This window comes from Oryx dammah, unplaced genomic scaffold, assembly GCF_014754425.2.
Source record: "Oryx dammah isolate SB20612 unplaced genomic scaffold, SCBI_Odam_1.1 HiC_scaffold_28, whole genome shotgun sequence".
Classification (NCBI taxonomy): Eukaryota; Metazoa; Chordata; class Mammalia; order Artiodactyla; family Bovidae; genus Oryx; species Oryx dammah.
In genome coordinates, this window is record NW_024070212.1 from 10862289 (window position 1) to 10883693 (window position 21405).

At 38.3% G+C, this 21405-nt stretch overlaps 1 protein-coding gene across 1 annotated transcript in view; it reads left to right on the plus strand.

The window, feature by feature from the left end:
- The window catches only part of SPTA1 (spectrin alpha, erythrocytic 1), an 80083-nt gene that overhangs the window by 55818 nt on the left and 2860 nt on the right, over positions 1–21405 (plus strand). Inside the window, exons 33-47 of the mRNA XM_040230165.1 lie at positions 930–1067; positions 1252–1356; positions 2514–2722; positions 6535–6655; positions 8561–8682; positions 9189–9321; positions 9835–9932; positions 10643–10815; positions 11645–11721; positions 14840–15049; positions 16883–17179; positions 17987–18099; positions 19258–19275; positions 19759–19810; positions 21178–21365. Coding sequence (XP_040086099.1) covers positions 930–1067; positions 1252–1356; positions 2514–2722; positions 6535–6655; positions 8561–8682; positions 9189–9321; positions 9835–9932; positions 10643–10815; positions 11645–11721; positions 14840–15049; positions 16883–17179; positions 17987–18099; positions 19258–19275; positions 19759–19810; positions 21178–21365 — 2054 coding nt within the window. The remainder of the gene's footprint in view (positions 1–929; positions 1068–1251; positions 1357–2513; positions 2723–6534; positions 6656–8560; positions 8683–9188; positions 9322–9834; positions 9933–10642; positions 10816–11644; positions 11722–14839; positions 15050–16882; positions 17180–17986; positions 18100–19257; positions 19276–19758; positions 19811–21177; positions 21366–21405) is intronic.

The following is a 21405-nucleotide window of genomic DNA, read 5'->3' on the forward strand; positions in this document are numbered from 1 at the left end:
TGGTCTTCCCCCCTTTTTTTTTTCATAAAAGGGGAGGAAAATATGTTGTTTTGGGATTCCCTGATAGCTCAGTTGGTAAAGACTCCATCTGCAATGCATGAGACCCCAGTTCAATTTCTGGGTTGGGACAATCTTCTGGAGAAGGGATAGGCTACCCACTCCAGTATTTTAGGGCTTCCCTTGTGGTTCAGCTGGTAAAGAATCCACCTGCAATGAGGGACACCTGGGTTGGATCCCTGGGTCGGGAAGATCCCCTGGAGAGGGAATAGGCTACCCACTCCAGTATTCTGGCCTGGAGAGTTCCATGGAATGGAGTCACAAAGAGTTGGACATGGCTGAGAGACTTGCACTTTCAGACCTTATCACTCCCATCATACTCAGCATCTTGACTTCCAAGACAGCTTTAGACTTAATTCCTATGTGTTATCATGCTTGCTTATAGTTTTCTGTCCCTACCACCAAGAGCTTTGGCATTTAGGCAATCAGCTTCTGTAATCAGCCCAGAACTCTTCAAAATTTCTGCAAACACCTACTGTTGCTTTCCCAGATTTAAACCAGTGTTAACAATTATGATTTAAAATATATGACCTTTAACTACTGGAAGATTTTGGCTAGACCCAAACTCCAGAGCCTCCCTACATTATTTTTCAAATTGTCACAGGACCCTAAATACCATAATGACCCCTCAATTCCGGAGAGGGAGCTATGATCAAGTAGGGCTTCCCTGGTGGATCAGACAATAAAGAATCTGCCAGCAATTCAGGAGACCTGGATTTGAACCCTGGGGTTGTGAAGATCGCCTGGAGGAGGGCATGGCAATCCACTCCAGTATTGTTGCCTGGGAAATCCCATGGACAGAGGAGCCTGGTGGGCCACAGTTCATGGGGTCTGCAAAGAGTCTGACATGACTAAGTGACTAACACACACAGGATCAAATAGGAGAGTTGGAGAAAAACTGGAACTACTTGCTTGTGAGAACAACTGACAAAGGACAGAAGCTCGATGAAGCTAGTCGCCAGCAGAGGTTCAACACAGGCATCCGGGACTTTGAGTTCTGGCTCTCAGAGGTATTTTTACCTGGAAATGGTGTGGGCATGGGAGTTTAATAAATTCTTGGCAGATAAATAGACTTTTGCATGAGCAATTTCCTTAACTTTTCTTGGGAAAAGTTTGGGGACATGGTTGAGAATCTTGTTCTCTTTAAAGACAGTTTTCATCTGGCAACTGTATTGCTTACCTTTCCATTTCCAGGCAGAGACACTGCTGACCATGAAGGATCAGGCCAGGGATCTGGCTTCAGCAGGAAACTTGCTCAAGAAGCATCAGCTACTGGAAAGAGAGATGTTGGCCAGACAGGTAAGTAATATTAGAATTGGACTCTTCTGGCCAGAATGGAAATATTGCTGACTTTTCACTGCCCTGTCTCAGGAGTCCATTTGAGAAAACAGTTTTGCAAACGTGAGCTTAGTGTTCTCAACAAGCAGTCATTATAATCAGGTCAAATCTATAGACTTCAGAGCTGTTAACTTTATTATCATTAAATCATAGATTCTAAGATTCCAATAAAATGTGAAAGTTAAAGTGTTAGTCACTCAGTCATGTCTAACTCTTTATGACCCCATGGACTGTAGCCTACCAGGCTCCTCTCTCCATGGAATTCTCCAGGCAAGAATACTGGAGTCAGATTCCAAGAAGTAGATCCTAAAAATGATCTTGTTTATCTTTTAACCATGAATATAAACTCACTCTCTTCCAAAGCTGAAATATTTGATCTGGCATTTTAAAGAAAATAAAAGTTTATTTTTCAGAACTACTAAAAAAAATCAGATGGGAACATGTGCAAGGCAGCTGAACTATATGTACATTGTGAAAGTTCTATGGAGCATTTCAGTTGTATCCTAATGTCAAGCAGAGATGTGTCCTGTGAGCTATGATAAACATTCAGAGAGGTGTTAATTTCACATTGATGGATTTTATATTATCAGTTTTATTTGGTAACACAGACACAGAAAGAACATGATGTCAAAGGTTTTCTTAGTTTCAGGACTTGATAATATTCTCTTGAACATCACTAGGGGGCAGACTTGGAATGCAAATGGACACAGAAGAGGCTGGCTGTGTTGTGAATGTGACTAGCCTGAGAATGTTGCCAAAAGAGAATCTTCTTGAATATTTCAGTCACTCAGTCTGTGTCATATTTAGCACTGTAAAAGATGCCCTGTGTGGAGACACAGTGGTTGTTCACCAAGGTCTTATTTTCCATATGGGGAGAGGAAGAAAACACAAGGGAACACATTAGAAGGCCAAATACATAGTTCCAACAAAGCAGCCATGCTATCTATAATGTCTGTATTCTTGCCCTTATCCAAACTTAGTTAAAAAAGCATAAGGTCAAATTCATTATATTCAAAAATGATCTATTTTCCCCAGTCTTTGAACTTGAACTAGCAGTGTTTAAAGGTCTACTTAATACCTATACTACACTAATCATTGAGGACACTTGGGCTTTCTAGGATGCACTCCAGGACCTGAACACATTGGCTAAAGACCTGATCTCCAGTGGGACTTTCAATACTGATCAGATCAAGGAGAAAATGGATAATGTCAACGAGCGCTTCCTGAATGTCAAGGAATTGGCGGCTGAGCATCATGAGAAACTGAAAGAGGTGTATGCCTTGTTCCAGTTCTTCCAGGACCTAGATGATGAAGAGTTCTGGATAGAGTATGTACTGACAGCTCACATTGTGTGGATAGTCCAGGAAAATAGATAATCCACCAAACTTGTTCTTACTTGATGCTGAAATGAAATAAGTAAAATGAACATTGGTTTTATTTTTATCAGTTTTTTTCACTATGTGTACGCAGAAGGAGACAGGCACGGAGTGGGTGAGGAGAAGTTCACATACATTCTGGGAAGAAAATTAAGGAGCTGTATCTGTTTGTTTTTTAGACTTCCCATAGCTCAAACGGTAAAGAATCTGCCTGCAATGCAGGACACTGGGGTTTGATCCCTGGGTCGGGAAGATATTTTGGAGAAGGAAATGGCAACCCACTCCAGTATTCTTGCCTGGAGAATTCCATGAACAGAGGAGCCTGGTGGGCTACAGTCCACGGGATTGCAAAGAGTAGGACACGACTGAGTGACTAACACACATATGCTTGTTTTTAGATAGTTCATATGTATTAAGTCCTCTGTCCATGAGATTCTCCAGACAAGAATGCTGGAGTCTGCTATTTCCTTTTGCAGGGGATCTCCCTGACCCAGGGATCAAACCCATGTCTCTTATGTCTCCTGCACTGGTAGGTGGGTTTTTTACCACTATGGCCGCCAATGCCCATTCTGAATTAGATAACTGAGCATTTACGGCTTATTGGACAGATCATAATCGTAATTCTTTCTGTGTCTTGCATTATCTAATATGCGACTGAACTTGACATTGGCAGAAAATGTTACATAGTACCTGTGCTTTGTGCTCAGTCATGTCTGACTCTTTACGACCCTGTGGACTGTAGCCCGCCAGGCTCCTCTGCCCATGGCGATTCTCCGGGCAAGAATACGGGAGTGGGTTGCATGCCCTCCCCAGGGGATCTTCCCAACCCAGGGATCGAAACCACGTATCCCACGTTGCAGGCAGATTCTTTACCATCTGAGCCATCAGGGAAGCCCAAGAATACTGGAGTGGATAGCTTATCCCTTCTCCAGGGCATCTTCCCAACCCAGGGATTGAACTGAGGTCTCTGCTAATGCAGGCACATTCTTTACTGACTGAGCCACCAGAGAAGCCTACATAGCACTTGCTATGGTATTATCGCTGATTCTTCAGTTCAGTCGCTCAGTCGTGTCTGACTCTTTGCGACCCCATGGACCACAGCATGCCAAGCCTCCCTGTCCATCACCAACTCCCAGAATTTACTCAAACTCATGTTCAGTGAGTCGGCGATGCCATTCGACTATCTCATCCTCTGTCATCCCCTTCTCCTCCTCCTTTCAATCTTTCCCAGCATTGAGGTCTTTTCTAGTGAGTCAGTTCTTCACATCAGGTGGCCAAACTATTGGAGTTTCAGCTTCAACAACAGTCCTTCCAGTCAATATTCAGGACTGATTCCCTTTAGGATGGACTGGTTGGATCATCTTGCAGTCCAAGGAATGCTCAAGAGTCTTCTCCAACACTACAGTTCAAAAGCATCAATTTTTTGGCACTCAGCTTTCTTCACAGTCCAATTTTCACATCCATACATGGAAAAACCATAGCCTTGACTAGACAGACCTTTGCTGGAAAAGTAATGTCTCTGCTTTTGAATATGCTATCTAGGTTGGTCATAACTTTCCTTCTAAGAAGTAAGCATCTTTTAATTTTATAGCTGCAGTTTAATTTAATCTGCAGTGATTTTGGAGCCCCAAAAATGTCTGCCACTGATTCCCCATCTATTTCCCATGAAGTGATGGGACAAGATGCCATGATCTTAATTTTCTGAATGTTGAGCTTTAAACCAACTTTTTCACTCTCCTCTTTCACTTTCATCAAGAGGCTCTGTAGTTCTTCTTCACTTTCTGCCATAGGGGTGGAGTCATCTGCATATCTGAGGTTATTGATATTTCTCACAGCAATCTTGATTCCAGCTTGTGCTTCATCCAGCCCAGTGTTTCTCATGATGTACTCTGCACATAAGTTAAATAAGCAGGGTGACAATACAACAGCCTTGACCTACTCCTTTTCCTATTTGGAACCAGTCTGTTGTTCCATGTCCAGGTCTAACTGTTGCTTCCTGACCTGCATACAGATTTCTCAAGAGGCAGGTCAGGTGGTCTGGTATTCCCATCTTTTTCAGAATTTTCAACAGTTTATTGTGATCCACACAGTCAAAGGCTTTGACATAGTCAATAAAGCAGAAATAGATGTTTTTCTGGAACTCTCTTGCTTTTTTGATGATCTAACGGATGTTGGCCTTTTGATCTCTGGTTCCTCTGCCTTTACTAAAACCAGCTTGAACATCAGGAAGTCCACGGTTCACATATTGCTGAAGCCTGGCTTGGAGAATTTGAACATTACTTTACTAGTGTGTGAGATGAGTGCAATTGTGCGGTAGTTTGAGCATTCTTTGGCATTGCCTTTCTTTGAGATTGGAATGAAAACTGACCTTTTCCAGTCCTGTGGCCACTGCTGAATTTTCCAAATTTGCTGTCATATTGAGTGTAGCACTTTCACAACATCATCTTTCAGGATTTGAAATGGCTCAACTGGAATTCTATCACCTCCACTAGCTTTGTTTGTAGTGATGCTTTCTAAGGCCCACTTGACTTCACATTTTAGGATATCTGGCTCTAGACATCTAGGTGAGTGATCACACCATTGTGATTATCTGGGTCATGAAGATCTTTTTTGTACAGTTCTTCTGTGTATTCTTGCCACCTCTTCTTAATCTCTTCTGCTTCTGTTAGGTCCCTACTCTTTCTGTCCTTTATTGATCCCATCTTTGCATGAAATATTCCCTTGGTATCTCTAATTTTCTTGAAGAGATCTCTATAATCTTTCCCATTCTATTTTTTCCCTCTATTTCTTTGCACTGATCTTACTGATTCTACTGTTTGTAAAAATAGAGGTGGAAAAATCTTACTAAATCAAATAATTTGTCTTATTTCTACCTTGTCTCATCACGTTCCTTTTCCATAAAACTGCTGATTCTTGTGCATTATCAGTGAATCAGAGGAAAAGAATGCACATGGGGCACCAAGCAGGACATTTTAAATCTTTTTGGAAATAGTAAGATATTGTAAAACTATATCCCAATAAAAGAAATAGTAAGATATTTTCTACCTAGTCTTTCACCATGCTTCAAAGTGATGATTTTATACACAGAACAAATCCAACTGCCATGACAGCTGTGATGTCAGTTTTTATGTCTATTTTACCTGAATTAATTATTGATATGGGCTTCCCCTGAGGCTCAGTGATAAAAGAATCCACCTGCCAATGAAGGGAGTTACAGGAGATCCCTGTTCAATTCCAGGGTCAGGAATATCCCCTAGAGAAGGAAATGGCAACCCACTCTGGTATTGTTGCCTGGAGAATCCCATGCACAGAGAAGCCTAGCAGGCTGTAGTCCACAGGGTCACAAAGAGTTGGACACAACTGAGCAGGCATGCATACCATATATGTAATTATTGACATTAATAGAGGATCATATAAGCATATATGTCTATATATATGTAATTTATACAGACATATATGCTTTTCACATTTTTTGAAAGAGAAATAACAGTGAGTTCCTGAGAAAAGAGAAGAAGATACACATGTAGATAGGCAAAGAAATGAATGAGAAGGCTGTTCCAGTACGTTATTTTAATTTGTGTTGCTCTAAGTCCAATATTTTGCTGAAAGGCTCTGTCACTTATTAACTTTGTGATTACTGACACCAGAGTGTTCCAGAATTTACCCCCACCATACCCCCAGCCAAACACATATGCTTAGAAAATCATCTTTTTAGGATGTCCTCAGATGTCTAAAGTCTAAAAGTTTTCTTCTTCGGTCTCAGGGAGAAGTTGGTACGAGTGAGATCCCAGGACTATGGGAGGGATCTGCAGGGGGTTCAGAATTTGCTGAAGAAGCACAGACGCCTAGAAGGGGAGCTGGTGGCACATGAATCTGCCATCCAGGTAGGAATATGAAACCTGAAAAGCCAGAGATAATATAATAGTAGCACTTCATGTTATGGATAAATGAAGGATAAATGTTAGGATAAATGTTAGGTTGGTGCAAAAGATTTATGGTTTCAGACCCTGAATTTTAAATCCTTATATCTAGCCTCAAACACATCTTTATTAATCAAAATAGGAAACATTACAATCAACACATTTTTGCCAGTGAGAAATAAGTTTGCATATTCCTGTTGCATAAAAACCCATGCTTTGGAACTCAGTGAACTCTTGGAAAGCATTTTCTGCCTCCTGCTGGTTGTGATGCATTTTCCCTGCAAAAAGTTGTTAAGGTGCTTGAAGGAGTGGTAGGTAGTCAGTTGGTAAGAAGTCAGGTAGATACAGCAGATATAATTGGGCTACAAAAGCAAAATTTGTAGCTCATTTCATCCAACTTTTGAAGTGTTGGTTGTGTGACATGTGGTTGGGCATTGTTGAGGAGAAGAACTGGGCCCTTTCTGTTGACCAGTGCCAGCTGCAGGCATTGCTGTTTCCAGTGCATCTCATTGATTTGTTGAGCATACTTCTCAGATGTAATGGTTTCATGGAGATTCAGAAAACTGTAGTGCATCAGAGCAGTAGCAGACTACCGAACAGTGACCATGACTCAAAATATGGCTTTGGGAAGTGCTTTGGACCTTCTTCTCAGTTCAACCACGGACCTGGTCATTGTTTGGTTGTCATATAAAATCCACTTTTCATCACACATCACAATCCATTTGAGAAATAGTTCATTGTTGTTGCATAGAATAAGAGAAGATGACATTTCAAAATGATGATTTTTTTTTTTTTATTTGCAGTCAACTCATTAGGCACTTGCTTATCAAGCTTTTTCACTTTTCCAATTTGCTTCAAATGTCAAATGATCATAGAATGGTTGATGTTGAATTCTTGGGCAACTTCTTGTGTAGTAAGAGGATCAACTTCCGTGAGCCTCTCAGTTAGTCATTGTCAACTTCTGATGGCCAGCCACTGTGCTCCTCATCTTCAAGGCTCTAGCCTCCTTTGTAAAACTACTTAATTTCCATTGCACTGTATGTTCATTAGCAGTTCCTGGGCCAAATGCCTTGTTCATGTTGCAAGTTGTCTGCTGATTTTTGACCCATTTTGAGCTCGAATAAGAAAATTGCTCAAATTTGCTTTTTGTCTAACTTAATTTCCATAGTCTAAAATACATGTAAAATAAATAGCAAGTAATAATTTATTAGAAAAAATCACAAAGCAAAAATTGTGTATTAAAGTGATGTATAACTTAACTACATTTATTTAAGAATGTATTCCAATATCAAATGGCAAAGTTCAACAGTGAAAAACAGAAATTACTTTTGCACTAACCTAATAGGTTGAGGCTACAAAATGTGAAGGCAGAGTGCCAAGGTCACATAGACAGTTGGCTGTAGAGTTCACAAGCATTCTCCTCCATATTGTGCCTTCTACAAATAGAAGAATCTGCACAGAAACCCATGTCTTCCCTGGAAGGAGCATCTTTGACAGTTCAGGGCACAGTTGTTGACAATTAGGATGCAGGGTGGGACATCTGGAAATGCTGTACCTGAGCTGAGCCATGTGGAAAGAGGGCAACCCTGACTGTTGGCTTGGCAGCAGGGTCACCCTGTGACCATCAGTCAGATCGTGGAAAGTAGTCTAGTGCAAATGCCAAGGTATTTGTCTGAACCCTTGATGAAGTTTAGCATGTTAGATCTTACTGCAGCTTTCTTCATTCTCCCAGGATTGTCGGGACTGCCTTGAGTACATCCAGTTTATAAATGAGCCAGAGTGTAGGAAGGGCTAGATACTTTTCTAGGAAATGTGGATAAATGGGGAGATGCTGGGGGAAATATGACATGGAGGATGTGTGTTGTTCAGAAAGTGCTGGATATGGCTCAAAGCCTGGAAGACAAGGCCACCGTGGGGCGAGAGGAGATCCAGGACAGGCTTGATCGGCTTGTTCAACACTGGGACCAGCTCAACGAGTTGACCAAGGCTCGGTGAGTTGGGGATAGGAGGCTGAATTTTCTTGTTGGATTGCAGGTATTGGGTAGGTATTGAGAAGATACTTAAGTGCCTGCTCAGCATCTCTCCCTAGCTACCAATCTCTTCTAGCTTCTAAGTCCCTGCTCAAATGCCAAGTCTTCCATGAAGCTTCCTCTATGTACCCCAGGAAGAAATGACACTGTTTCTATGTCTTTATGGCACTGTCTCTCTAGAGGTGTGCTTACAGTTACTTGCAGCCGTCTTTCATCATTGTTGCCCTGCATATGTTATCCTTTATACCACATTATCTCCCACATGTCTGTTTTACTTTCTGCATCTCCCCAGTTTTAACATTATGTACAGTGCTTAGTAATAAAATAACGGAGTATTTTTCTCCCTTACACCCATACAGCCAAAATCTGAAAATCTTACAAGATTGTGCCACTTTGCTACACTTCCATTGCTCATTAGTTTTTTTTTTTTTTTCTTATTTGGGGTGGGGAATACTTTCCTGTTACAGAGGGATTCAATTGGAAGAATCCCTAGAATACTTGAAATTCATGGAGAATGCTGAGGAGGAGGAAGCTTGGATCAGTGAAAAGGAAGCTCTGGTTGCCCAAGGGGATTCTGGAGACACTTTGGCTGCTACTCAGGTGAGGAACTGGCAGAATGGATCAATTTTCTTCTGTTTAATTTGAATATTTTCTTAAGTAGTCAACATTTTTATCTGTAAAATTAGAATATTTCTTCTGGTAGAATAAGAAAGTTTCAGGTTAGTTCTTAGCATAGGATGTTTTTGATACTAAATATTTTTCTGCTAGATGGAATGTTTCCAAGAATTATTATACATACATTTCAACATGGAGAAATCCTTTTGTATTAGCTTGATTAATACTCACTCCCAAATCCAGAAGTCTCAAGTTGAATGATTAGTTATAAACAATGTCACATGTATTCCTATGGCTCTTTGGCAAGACTGCCTTTCTGGGAAGTGAGGAATTTGGGAAGAGAAATTTACTGGAGCTATTCAGGAATAAGTGAACACTCATATACTCTGCCAACTTAGTTGAATCATTGCTGGTGAATGGCATCAAAAGGAATCAGAATGTGAGTGGGATAGATTGCTAATTTTGGAAGTTTTGATTCTCACTGACTCATTCACACAGAGCTTACAAAAGAAGCTTGAAGCTTTGGAGAATGACTTTGCTGTCCATGAGATTCGAGTGCAAAATGTGTGTGCTCAAGGAGAAGACATCCTGAGTAAGGTGAGATATACTCCAGGGATTCCAAGTCAAAAAAAGGATCTTCAAAAAGGGATTGGACCAAATATAGAATCATGAACATTGCTAAAATCATGCACAACCTTGGTAATCTCTTCTAAGCTGCCTTTTTGTTACTGTTTCAGCAAACAATTATCTATTTACTTATTGCTGTTTTCTGGAAGCTTTTTTTCAAGGTCTTATAGGTATACTTTTTAGATATTTAAAAATCACTCATTGACTCATACTCTATGCAGAATATGACATTTAAAAATATTTTACACATGACTTGCTTTGGTCATAGAGTACTGTAAGAATGTGAAGAAATTTCTTTGACCTCTGGATATGAGGACCCCACTGAAATCTCTTTGTAATTTGAGAACCATTCTTTTGTTTAAATGCTAGTTTTAATAGAACCTCAGTAATCTAAAGGCTGTACAAAGAATCCTAAACAGATGATTTTGTACCTTTGAGATGCTTATGTCAACTAAGATTACACTTACATGGACAAACAGGAGACTGTCCAAATGCTGGATAATATCATCCGGGTAATAGATATTCTATTATAGATGAATAATAGAATAATTTCACTGGACTTAGAAAAGAGTAGCTATATATTTGGAAGGAGAGAGATGAAAGGTTTTTAGTGCAAAGGATTTCACTCTTCAGGCTCTGGACATTCATCAATATATCTATCTCTCCTCCTTTCAACCTCGGTGATACAGGGGGAAAGTCAACATAAAGAGAAGATTTCTAACAAGATACAGGCTCTAAATGAAAAGATTCCTTCTCTGGCCAAGTCATTGGCTGCTTGGAAGTCACAACTGGAAGATGATTATGACTTTCAGCAGTTCAACTGGAAGGCTGATGTGGTTGAGGCCTGGATAGGTATGATGTGTGAGGACCAGCGGTTTCCCAGGTGGTGCTGGTGGTAAAGCACACACCTGCCAATGCAGGAGACGTAAGAGATGCAAGTTCAGTCCCTGGGTTGGGAAGATCCCCTGGAGGAGACATGGCAAGCCACTTCAGTATTCTTGTCTGAAGCATCCCATGGACAGAGGAGCCTGGCAGTCTACATTCCATAGGGTTGCAAAGAGTCAGATACAACTGAAATGACTTAGCATGCACTCATTTGAGGACAATGGCCTCTGGGTTTGAGGAAATGCTGATAATTCAGTTTATTGAATGGATCCCAAGGCTCTGTTGCTCAACATGGGAAGAAAGATGCCCCCTTCATCACCCATTCCTATCCTGTCTGAACACAATTACAGTTAAAGTCACATGTGTGCAAAAATACCCACACGTACACACACACAAACTTATAGAGACATATGCTGAGAGAATAATAATCCCAGAGAACATCTTTTTTATTGGAAATTGGTGATTTCCATATGATATTCAGAAAGATAGAGTCATGGCAAACATTTTAGAAAATAAACTCTGTGTTTGATTTACTTATAATGTATGTCTAAGCTGAAGATTTCTGTTGTTCAATGAATCATCCATAAGTTCTCTTGGTTCTAGCTCTGTTTCAGTTTATCCTATATACATCTAGAAAAATAGTTTACTGGCTCCCACTGCCATATTCTAATGAATCATCTCCTCGGAGAGTCAAGAGGCTCTCTTGCGGCCAATAGTAATTATGCCTTTCTTCTTTGCCAAGCCTGATATAAAACCAACTCTCCTTCTCTTCTTATGAATTACCTTTATTTTTCAGCTGAGAAAGAAGCAAACTTGAAGACCGATAGCAATGATACAGACCTCGCTGCCCTCTCCACTCTCCTGGCAAAACAGGTGAGAGCACGGTTGCCTTGTTCATAAATGCCCATGAAGTCCAAGACCCACATCACACAGAAGCTTCACATAAAGGGTTATTTCATTCCCAAATGTTGTGGTTTTATTATCTATAGGACCTGTAAAATTGTCCCCTTTGTGATAGAGATAACTTGCTAGTTCTTTTTCCTTCATCAGTCTTGCCAGTAAGTGCTCATTTTTATTAGAGAACCAACTCTTGACCATTTAATTTTTCTCTGTTTTATCTTTGTACTATATTCCATTAATATCTTTTTTATCTTTATAATTTTTTAACTTTCTTTGAGATTACTTGATTTAAAAAAAATTAAGATAGATATTGATGTTGTTAAATACTTAGCCATTCTTCTTTTCTAGTATATTGATTTGAGACTATACATTTTCCTCTAAATAAATCCTTAGATACATTTCACAGATTTCATGTTATTTTTGTTATCATCTAATTTAAAATATCTGTTATTTCTTGCATAATTTCTTAATTAACTCATTATTTATTCTGTAGTGCATTGTTCAATTTCTAAACACTTGGGAATTTTCTAATTATCTTTTTTTGACATTTATATCTAGTTTATTCAACTTTACTTTAAAAACACACTCTATGGTACTTTAGGAGGTTACTTTATATCCAACAAATGACCTGTTTTGGTGAATAGACTTTGTCTAATTGAAAAGAATGTGATTTTGCAATGATTTGCATTACCTATCAGAGTCTATTGCTCATGTTTTTTATTTTTTTAAATTAATTAATTTATTTATTTATTTTAATTTTTACTTTACAATTCTGTATTGGTTTTAGCATAGATTGACATGAATCCACCACAGGTGTACATGCGTTCCCAAACATGAACCCCCCTCCCACCCCCCTCCCCACATCTCTCTGGGTCATCCCCGCGTATCAGCCCCAAGCGTGCCATATCCTGCATCAGACATAGACTGGCAATTCGATTTTTACATGATATTATACATGTTTCAATGCCATTCTCCCAAATCATCACACCCTCTCCCTCTCCCTCTGAGTCCAAAAATATATTTCAGTTTTATATGTTTTAAAGCTAGGTTAAAAGTTGTGTTGACATTTAGAATTATGAAATCAATTTGATGAATTAATTATTTTAATTATGAAAAGTTTCTCTCTAATAACACATCTTTTAAAACACTTCTTAATTTAAAGTTTTTTTCACATATTAGTGTAATACACCAATTTTCTTTTGTTTACTGTTTGCAATGTACATCTATTTCCATTTATTTTAAAAACATTTCTATGTCTTTATAGTTTTTATTTTGTACATTCATAAATTGCAACAGATTATCACTATAGCATTAACTATCAGTTTCATTCTGTGACATAATTATCACTTTTTTTAAGGTGAGAACAGGTAAGACTTGTAAAACTTATGTATGTACTTTAAAGTACATAATATAGGAATATTAACTATAATTACCATGCTGTATATTAGATCTACAGAATTTGTTAATCTTATAAATAGAAGTTTTTGCCCTTTCACCAATTTCTCCCCATTTCCTTCACCTCCAATATATTCTGTTTGGCTTATTTTAGATTCAACATATAAATAACATTATAAAGTATTTGTCTTTCTGTGTCTGACATTGCACTTAGCATAATGGTGTCAAGTTTCATCCAAGTTGTTGCAAACAGCAGGGTTCCTTCTTCCTCGTGACTGAATAGTATTCCATATATGTATATCACCTATCTTCTTTATCCATTGTTCTTTTGACAGGCTGTTTGTTTCCATATCTTGACTATTGTAAATAATGCTGCAATGAACACAGAAGTGTAGAGTGTCAATATGTCTTAGATGTATCTTTTATAAATATCATATAGTTGAGTGTTGATTATTATCTACTTTCATGATTTTCATGGAGTAGTGAATCCATTTACATTTAAAGTAATTAATTCATGAGTTTTTATTTAAAGCTATAATTTAATACTTTTCTCCCATCTCATGCCCTATTCAACCCCTACTTTCTTGGTAATGATGCAAGACATGATTTCAATTTTTCTGAAGACTAGCCATTTTTCAGTTTGTTTTTAAACATAGAACCTTTCCAGACTTAACCTCTTTCACTAAATCTGCTCCTATTTGATGTGTCCTGATCTCAACACTCTGACTGCAAAAAATTCTTAGATTTTAAATTCTTTAGGTTGTTTATACTTTAGATTCTTAGCTACTGTTTTCTGCTTGACTTCTACAACTTGTATTCAGGAATCTGTAAATGCCCTAAGTTGGACATACGAGGAGATTATTGAGCCTCCTTTTCTGTAGCTCCCTTTTCATGGTTTCCTCAAATAGTGAATGCTTCAGTTTCCCAGAATTCTAGTTTCTGTCCTTTTAGCTCTAATGTGATGATCAAAAGCTCTGAGCAGCTGCTTTCTCTGCAACTTCACCCTGCACAGTTTATACTTCAAAGGAAAAAGTGACAGAGAGTATTACTCTTTTTTAGCTACTATTCCCTTCTCCCTGTAATTTTGATACCTCAAGTTATAGCTATTTGAGTTGCATCCTGATCCCTTTTAAACAGCTGATTTTTTTTGTGCTTTTATCCAGGGGTTAAAATTGTTCTCAAAGGGAGGATTGGTCATATACACACCACCCTGTTAAAACAAAGTAGAACATCCTGAATTTTGTGATTTTAATATCATTTACACATACACACACACACTGTCACCTGTAAAAGGTCTTTCGTTCGTTTGCATACTTTCACAATTTCTAGCAGTGTACGTCTGTTAATACTAATTAGAATGGAAAATCTAATAAGTGATATAAAAGAGTCTTAGGAACTGAGCCTTAAGAAGGATTTAATTTTGATTTGGAAGATTTGAAATATCACATCATGCTCAAAATCTCCCTTAATATTAATTTTGCACCTAATCTAAAAATCCAGTTTTAAAACACTGGAATTTAATCATAATTCCAACTCCAAATGTTTACGAAAGTCTTTAAGTCAAATTTCCTTTTTGGAAAAATTGTCCACTACTCTAAACTCTTGCATAGGTCCAATGTGGTGGAACCCAGGTGTGAGTGACCCCTTAGAATCTGCATTATTTTCTGTTCACATCTTCTCTATGGGTCTTTCTCAGGACACACTGCATGCCAGTCTGCAGAGCTTCCAGCAAGAGAAACTGTCTGAGATAACTGACCTGAAGGATCAGCTTGTGGCTGCTGAGCACAGCCAGACAAAAGCCATTGAGGAGCGCCATGCTGCCTTGGTGAGGCACTGGGAACAGCTGCTGGAGGCCTCTGAAGTCCATAGACAGGAATTGCTAGAGAAACGACGGCCCCTACTGGAGGTAAAAAAAAAAAAAAAAAAAAAGATGCGCCAACACCTGACCTTGAATATTTATATCCAGAAATAGATACTGGAAACCATGTTTGTATACTATAGACAATTAAGTGAGTATATTGCAAAGAATCAGGAAGACATTCTTATAAACATGAAGTAATTCATTTTTAGATTGATAAGCTTTTCTTTTGTAGACAGATTGATTCAGCTGACTTATGATGGAAGTCAGACACATATATTGCAAACAAGTAGGTGAGACAAGGACTAGAGGATCTTAATTTAAGGCAGAACTAATACTGGCATATAGGAGTCAAGATTGCTCTTGTGTTTTTTCTAACTCAAATAAAAGGAATATTAGACAAGTAAAATTTGTGTTCTCATCTTTCCTAGCTGCAGACCTTCTATATGTTGCTTAACATCTCTGAACGTTGATTTCTCTATTTAGAAAATAGGGTGATATCGCCATCATATTTTGATGGATCTTGATTACTATCAAAAGAGATAATGGACCTGAAAATGTAATATAAACCACTATGTTTCATATGGATATAGTTATTAAAATGTTCTGTCTTTTGGTGACTGCTAAGATATTGGATGTTGATGATAAAATTATTAATAGTAAAAAGAATTCAAGATGGCCAGTGAAAATACTGAGTACTTCTAGACCATAAGATATTGTACCTGGCAACAAGTTAAAGTAGAGAATTAAAGAAATCAGGAAACACACAAAGTTAGACTCTTAATTTTAACTGTACTGAGGGACATATAACCTACAGAAACTAATCTTAAGTGCAAAATTAAAGCAATTAGTGGACAACCACATATTATCTTATTTTATGATTATAAAATCTCTGTAAAATATTCAGTTGATACATAATATTATGAAAATATATGACATTATTTATAGGTTTCCATGTCCTTCCAAGGTAGGGGAAGTAATAGTTTTTTCTGTGTTTGTCTATTTTGGTGTATAGATTGCTGAAATGAATACAGTGACAATGTAATGATATACAATACCTTTGCAATCTCCCTTCCATTTGGGTCAGCTTTTTTCCTCTTAACCCATTTTGACATGAAAACGGATTCTCATATCTGTATAACAAAATCTCTTTGAAAGTACAATCGGCTGACACAAAATATATGATGTGTTTTAAATCTAAAACTTTTCATTACCTTCTGTATGGAAAAAATCCATACTATTTCTCTTATTTAGAAATTCACAGTCATTCAGAATACTCCAGAGAGTATTTCATGGCTAAAGATATAGTTTAGAGGGTAAGAAATAGATTTAAACAGGGAATTTAAGCATGAGAAGAGCTCTGAACAAGGTTTAGAGGAAGGTAGGAAGACAACTCAGTATACACAAATAAGCATCAAAGCAGTGAGGGCTGCAGATCAAGAAGAGAAAGAAGAAATGCCTATCCAACAAATGATTTTTTAAAAATCTAATCATCCATCCATTCATTCACTTAAACTTAATTCATGCATGTTATACTATATGCCAATTAGTCATGGAACACAGACATCAGAACAAGAAATCATGAAATCTTATCATTGAAAACTACCCTTGTCACTTTGAGAATCTTATGGCTAAAATAATCCTAGAAGTTACCCAACTTCATTTGTAAGTGTTGGAAAAAAAGAAAAAATGCTTGGATCAGGGCTTGTACCTTGAACTCCCATGTCTACCCATCTGATTGCATGGTCTCCATTCGTTTTAGTTCTGCCCTCTTACAGTGTTGGTACCAAAAATATTTGAAGACAGTCATTTTTTATCCTGTTTTCTTTTCTGCTGATGAACTTTATTGGAAAAGATAGAATTGTCTTTTTTTCTTTATAGGCTGAGAGTCTATTCATGGAATTTGCACACAAGGCCTCAGCTTTCAACAACTGGTGTGAGAAGGCCGAGGAAGACCTGTCAGAGCCCGTGCGCTGTGTCTCCCTGGATGCAATCCGGAAGCTGCAGAAGGACCATGAGGCCTTCTTGGCCACCTTGACAAAGGCCCGAGCAGACTTCAATGATTTGCGAGAGCTAGACCAGCAGATTAAGGCCCTAAATGTGCTCTCTAGCCCCTATACCTGGTTAACAGTGGAGGTGCTAGAGAGAGTCTGGAACCACTTATTTGATATCATCAAGGTAGTTTGGGGCAGAGAAGATACTTCCTTTAGCTATAGTGAACATGATCATTTGATTTATTTTCTGGATTTGGGGACTTTGAGAGAGAAAGGAACACTGTTAATAGTTATATTGGGACAGCAGTCATGAACTGAGTCAATCTAAGAAAAAAAAATGGAAATATGTTCATGATAGGCAGAACCCTATCCCCTATAGTTTAGACAGTCTCAAGTGTCTGAGTGTTGATCGGTGATTCAGAGAAGCAAACATAAGCTCCAGAAGACGGCTCTAAAAATGTGTTATGAAAAGTTCATGAGGCTTGTATATATCTTTGAGGTCTATATGCTCAAAAGCATTTTCTATTTTATACAAACTTCCAAAAGTGCCTTTTTAATGTGCTTGTGTGTAATTTTTGTCTGTCTATAGTGATGCTCATTACTGAAGCTATGGAAAATACAAGTTTGCAAAGAAAAATTTCCACTATAAACTCACCAATTTTAGATGGAAACTCTTATTATCTTTTCATTTAAATGAAATTTCAACTGGAAAAAATACTGAGATGAGGAAAGACTTGCCTTTATTACTAGCTTGTTTTTTACTGGGCTTGGTAACACCTGCAAGTACTTCTGAAAAGCTGGATAAGCTTCTTTCATATTTCTGAGATGAGAAGAGGTAGACTGGAAGAAATTTGAGCACACAGGCAATGCCATTGGAAGGCAGGTGAAATTTGGAAGAGGGGAGATGTGCAGATGAGCCTAGGAACCAGTTACTTTATTGCAAGAAAAAGTCTTCAATGTACACACTACTATCTGTGATTTGGGGTTTTAGGAAAGAGAGCAGGAGTTGGAAAAGGAAGAGGCAAGACAGATCAAGAACTTTGAGATGTGCCAGGAATTTGAACAGAGTGCCAGTGCCTTCCTTAATTGGATCTTGGAGACCAGGTGTGCTGTGATACCCCCAAACTCACGATCCTTATGCCACACATTCCACTCTGGGGATGGAATACATAGCTGAGGGAAGGGGGTAATTCTTAGAGTACTTATGTTGTCCCCAAATCGCCATATCCTGTCTGTGCTTTGTATCTGGAATTGACTGTATTCTAAATCAGTCATTGCAAAATTGAGAAATGAGAATTTCATCTCATTGCCCATTCTTTATTCAGTATTTGATAATCTCACTTTTTTTCCTCTTGCCTATAATTACAACCCCAAAATAATAACATTCACTTACATTTGCCTTCCCCTTTGCACTTTACACTGTTATTTTATAATCCATTATATTGCTTAACTTTCAGAATAACCTTGAAGAGTGTACAACACTGATGTTATTACTTCTGTATCTAAATGTGGAAAGAAGTTCAGTAGATAAATTGACTTGCTCAAGGTCACATATGTATTTATTGGTACAACCAGAGTATCCTGTGAATACTTCATAGGAAACTATTATATTGCTTGACCACTAAAACTGTCATAAGAATCAAGTGACATAATATATGCTAATTGCTTTTATTAAATGCAAAATTCTCTATGAAAATAACATTTGTTACATCTTCTGGGGCAAATGACCTGGAAAAAAGGAGACTTGGAGGGTATAATAAATGAATAAGTGGTCAAAGTTGGTAGACTGTATTCAGCAGGTGTATCAGAATTGTGGAGTTTTGAGAGTTTAAAGTGTCAGTTTAGATAATTCATGCTTCTGTTCCTATGAGCTCAGTGACAAGGATAAATCAAAGAAGGAACAGGAAGAAATCCTGTACCATGGCTTTACAAAAAAACATCTGACTGAAGACAAAGGACACACAGCTCACCCTCCTCTGCCTCTGGCTTTGGTCTCTCATCTCTGGAAGCAGGGGCCTGATACTGAGCATGTCGCCTGACCCTTGAGCTCTTCATCCTAAAGCAACAAGCTGCACAGAGGCTCTGGGTTTCTCAGTATGGGGGACACTTTGAGGATAGTGGGTTGAACAGATTCATCCTTTAGGTATAAAGAATTTAGAATGTATCACACATCTGAAGAAAGAAGATTATTGAAATAATAATCCTGGTAACGTGATTTTCCTTTTCTCTCTCCTGATTCCTGTTCTGGACCTCCATATCCAGGGACTATTTTCTGGATGGGTCAGTATTTTATGTTATGCTGTTTGTTTTGTTATATCATTCTGAAAGAATTAATTAAGGAGGCCTTGGTATTAAAGTATCTTCATCCCACTGCAAATCTGATAAATTAAATATATGTGGGGTAAGAAGGCCCTTAAATAAAACATGGGGTAAGGAGGAGAAGCATGTGTATCATTCTGGCCCTATCACCCACTAGGTGGAGTCTTGCTTGCATTAGGTTAAGGGTATATTTGAAAATAAGAACTAGGAGAGTATGGAAGCTCTCTTGTAAGCATAGAGGAACCTTACTTTGCTTTTCATCTGTCCAGCAAGGTTACCAGCTCAACAGAGAGGGTCTGATTTCATGAGAAATTGGCATTGTGAAAATTCATTTCAGAAAGGCCATGTAACTTGGAAGAACTTATAGGAGTATAGGAGATTTGGGTTGGTCTATTTGTGTGACATACTGACTTGTGATATTATATTCCTCTGGTTCTTAACTAGATCTTTGCTAAAAGAAACAGGAACACTAGAATCCCAGCTGGAAGCAAATAAAGTAAGTAATGTTTATTTATTAGTTCTAAATACTGCTGGAATTTGCAGGAGTTCAAGAACTGCTTAAAGGAAACTGGTGATTCCTTTAGGTAAATCCCCTGGCCCAAAAGTCAAAAGCCTAAGGCTGTGTTGTCAATCTTGCCAACAATTTGCATTCTAACCATTGGGCACCACTTCATGGACATAGATGTCAGTTTGCTTAAATCTCAACTTTAATTTCTGTATCTACACATTGGAGTCAATAATATCTATATTATAGATTTACTATAGTTATTAAGTAAGGGAACAAATACAAAAGCTTATAGCCTACAACTTGTAACATTGACAAATTTATGTTTTGATGTGGTAAGAAAATAAAATTGAATATAAATTGTCTCTTAACAATTAGGTGAAGAAGTGGCTAGAACAGTATTTTTAACTTTCACCTTACCTTTATTATTGCTTCCCCACAAGAAAAAATATTTAATTAATTAAATCTAATTTATCCCCAAGGAGAGAACTTAATGCTAAAAAGATGTTATCAGGTAGGATTGATTTTTGGATACCCACAAACCACTGTAATATCTAATATATTTTCAAACCTTTCACACCTACCCCCATCATCATGACCAGTTCACTTCTCCCTTCTTTAGGATTTCCCTGGTGGCTCAGACGATAAAGTGTTTGCCTACAATGCGGGAGACCTGGGTTCAATCCCAGGGTCGGGAAGATCTCCTGGAGAAGGAAATGGCAACCCACTCCAGTATTCTTGCCTGGAAAATCTCATGGTTGAAGGAGCCTGGTAGGCTACTGTCCATGGGGTCGCAGAGTCAGACACTACTGAGCAATTTCACTTTTCACTTTCTTGGGAAAGATATTTCCCTGTTGAAAAGCATGACCTAAATGCCGATATTTGGCATTTAATGTGCCTGACAGAAGCATCTTGTAGAAGTCTGTCCAAGCCAGTGAAGGAGACTGATGTGTGAACACTGGGAAATGTGAGTGGGCCTCAGAAATAAACTATGATCAATAATGCAAATCATTCATGATGCAGATCACTGGGAGCTGACGATGCATGGATCCTAGAAGTCTTACCCTTCTCTGTCTACAGTGTATGACTGCTAACCCTTAGATTTATATATTACAGATTACCAGAATGACAACGGTCATATCACTTAAACTTCCCACCATTTTATAAATGAGGAATAGAGAATTGAGATGGTTTTCCTGAGTAGTTCAGTTTTTACAAAGGACAGGAAAATTCCTGAAGATAATTGAAAAAGAGCAATGAAGGGAAATCTAAACTTGTCAGCTTCTTACCTTCCATATTATTCCTAGATTTGGACCTGGTACCCCAGATAACTGCTTCTCTTCTTTGTCTTTTTCCAGAGGAAGCAAAAGGAAATCCAGGCAAAGAAGCATCAACTGACCAAGATTGAGGACCTGGGAGAAAGCTTAGAGGAGGCTCTGGTCCTGGACCTTAAATACAGCACCATTGGGCTGGCTCAGCAGTGGGACCAGCTCTACCAGCTTGGGATGCGAAGGCAACACAGTTTGGAACAACAAATCCAAGCCAGGTATTGAGAACTTGTGGTCAAGGCTGGGCAAGGATGTGGG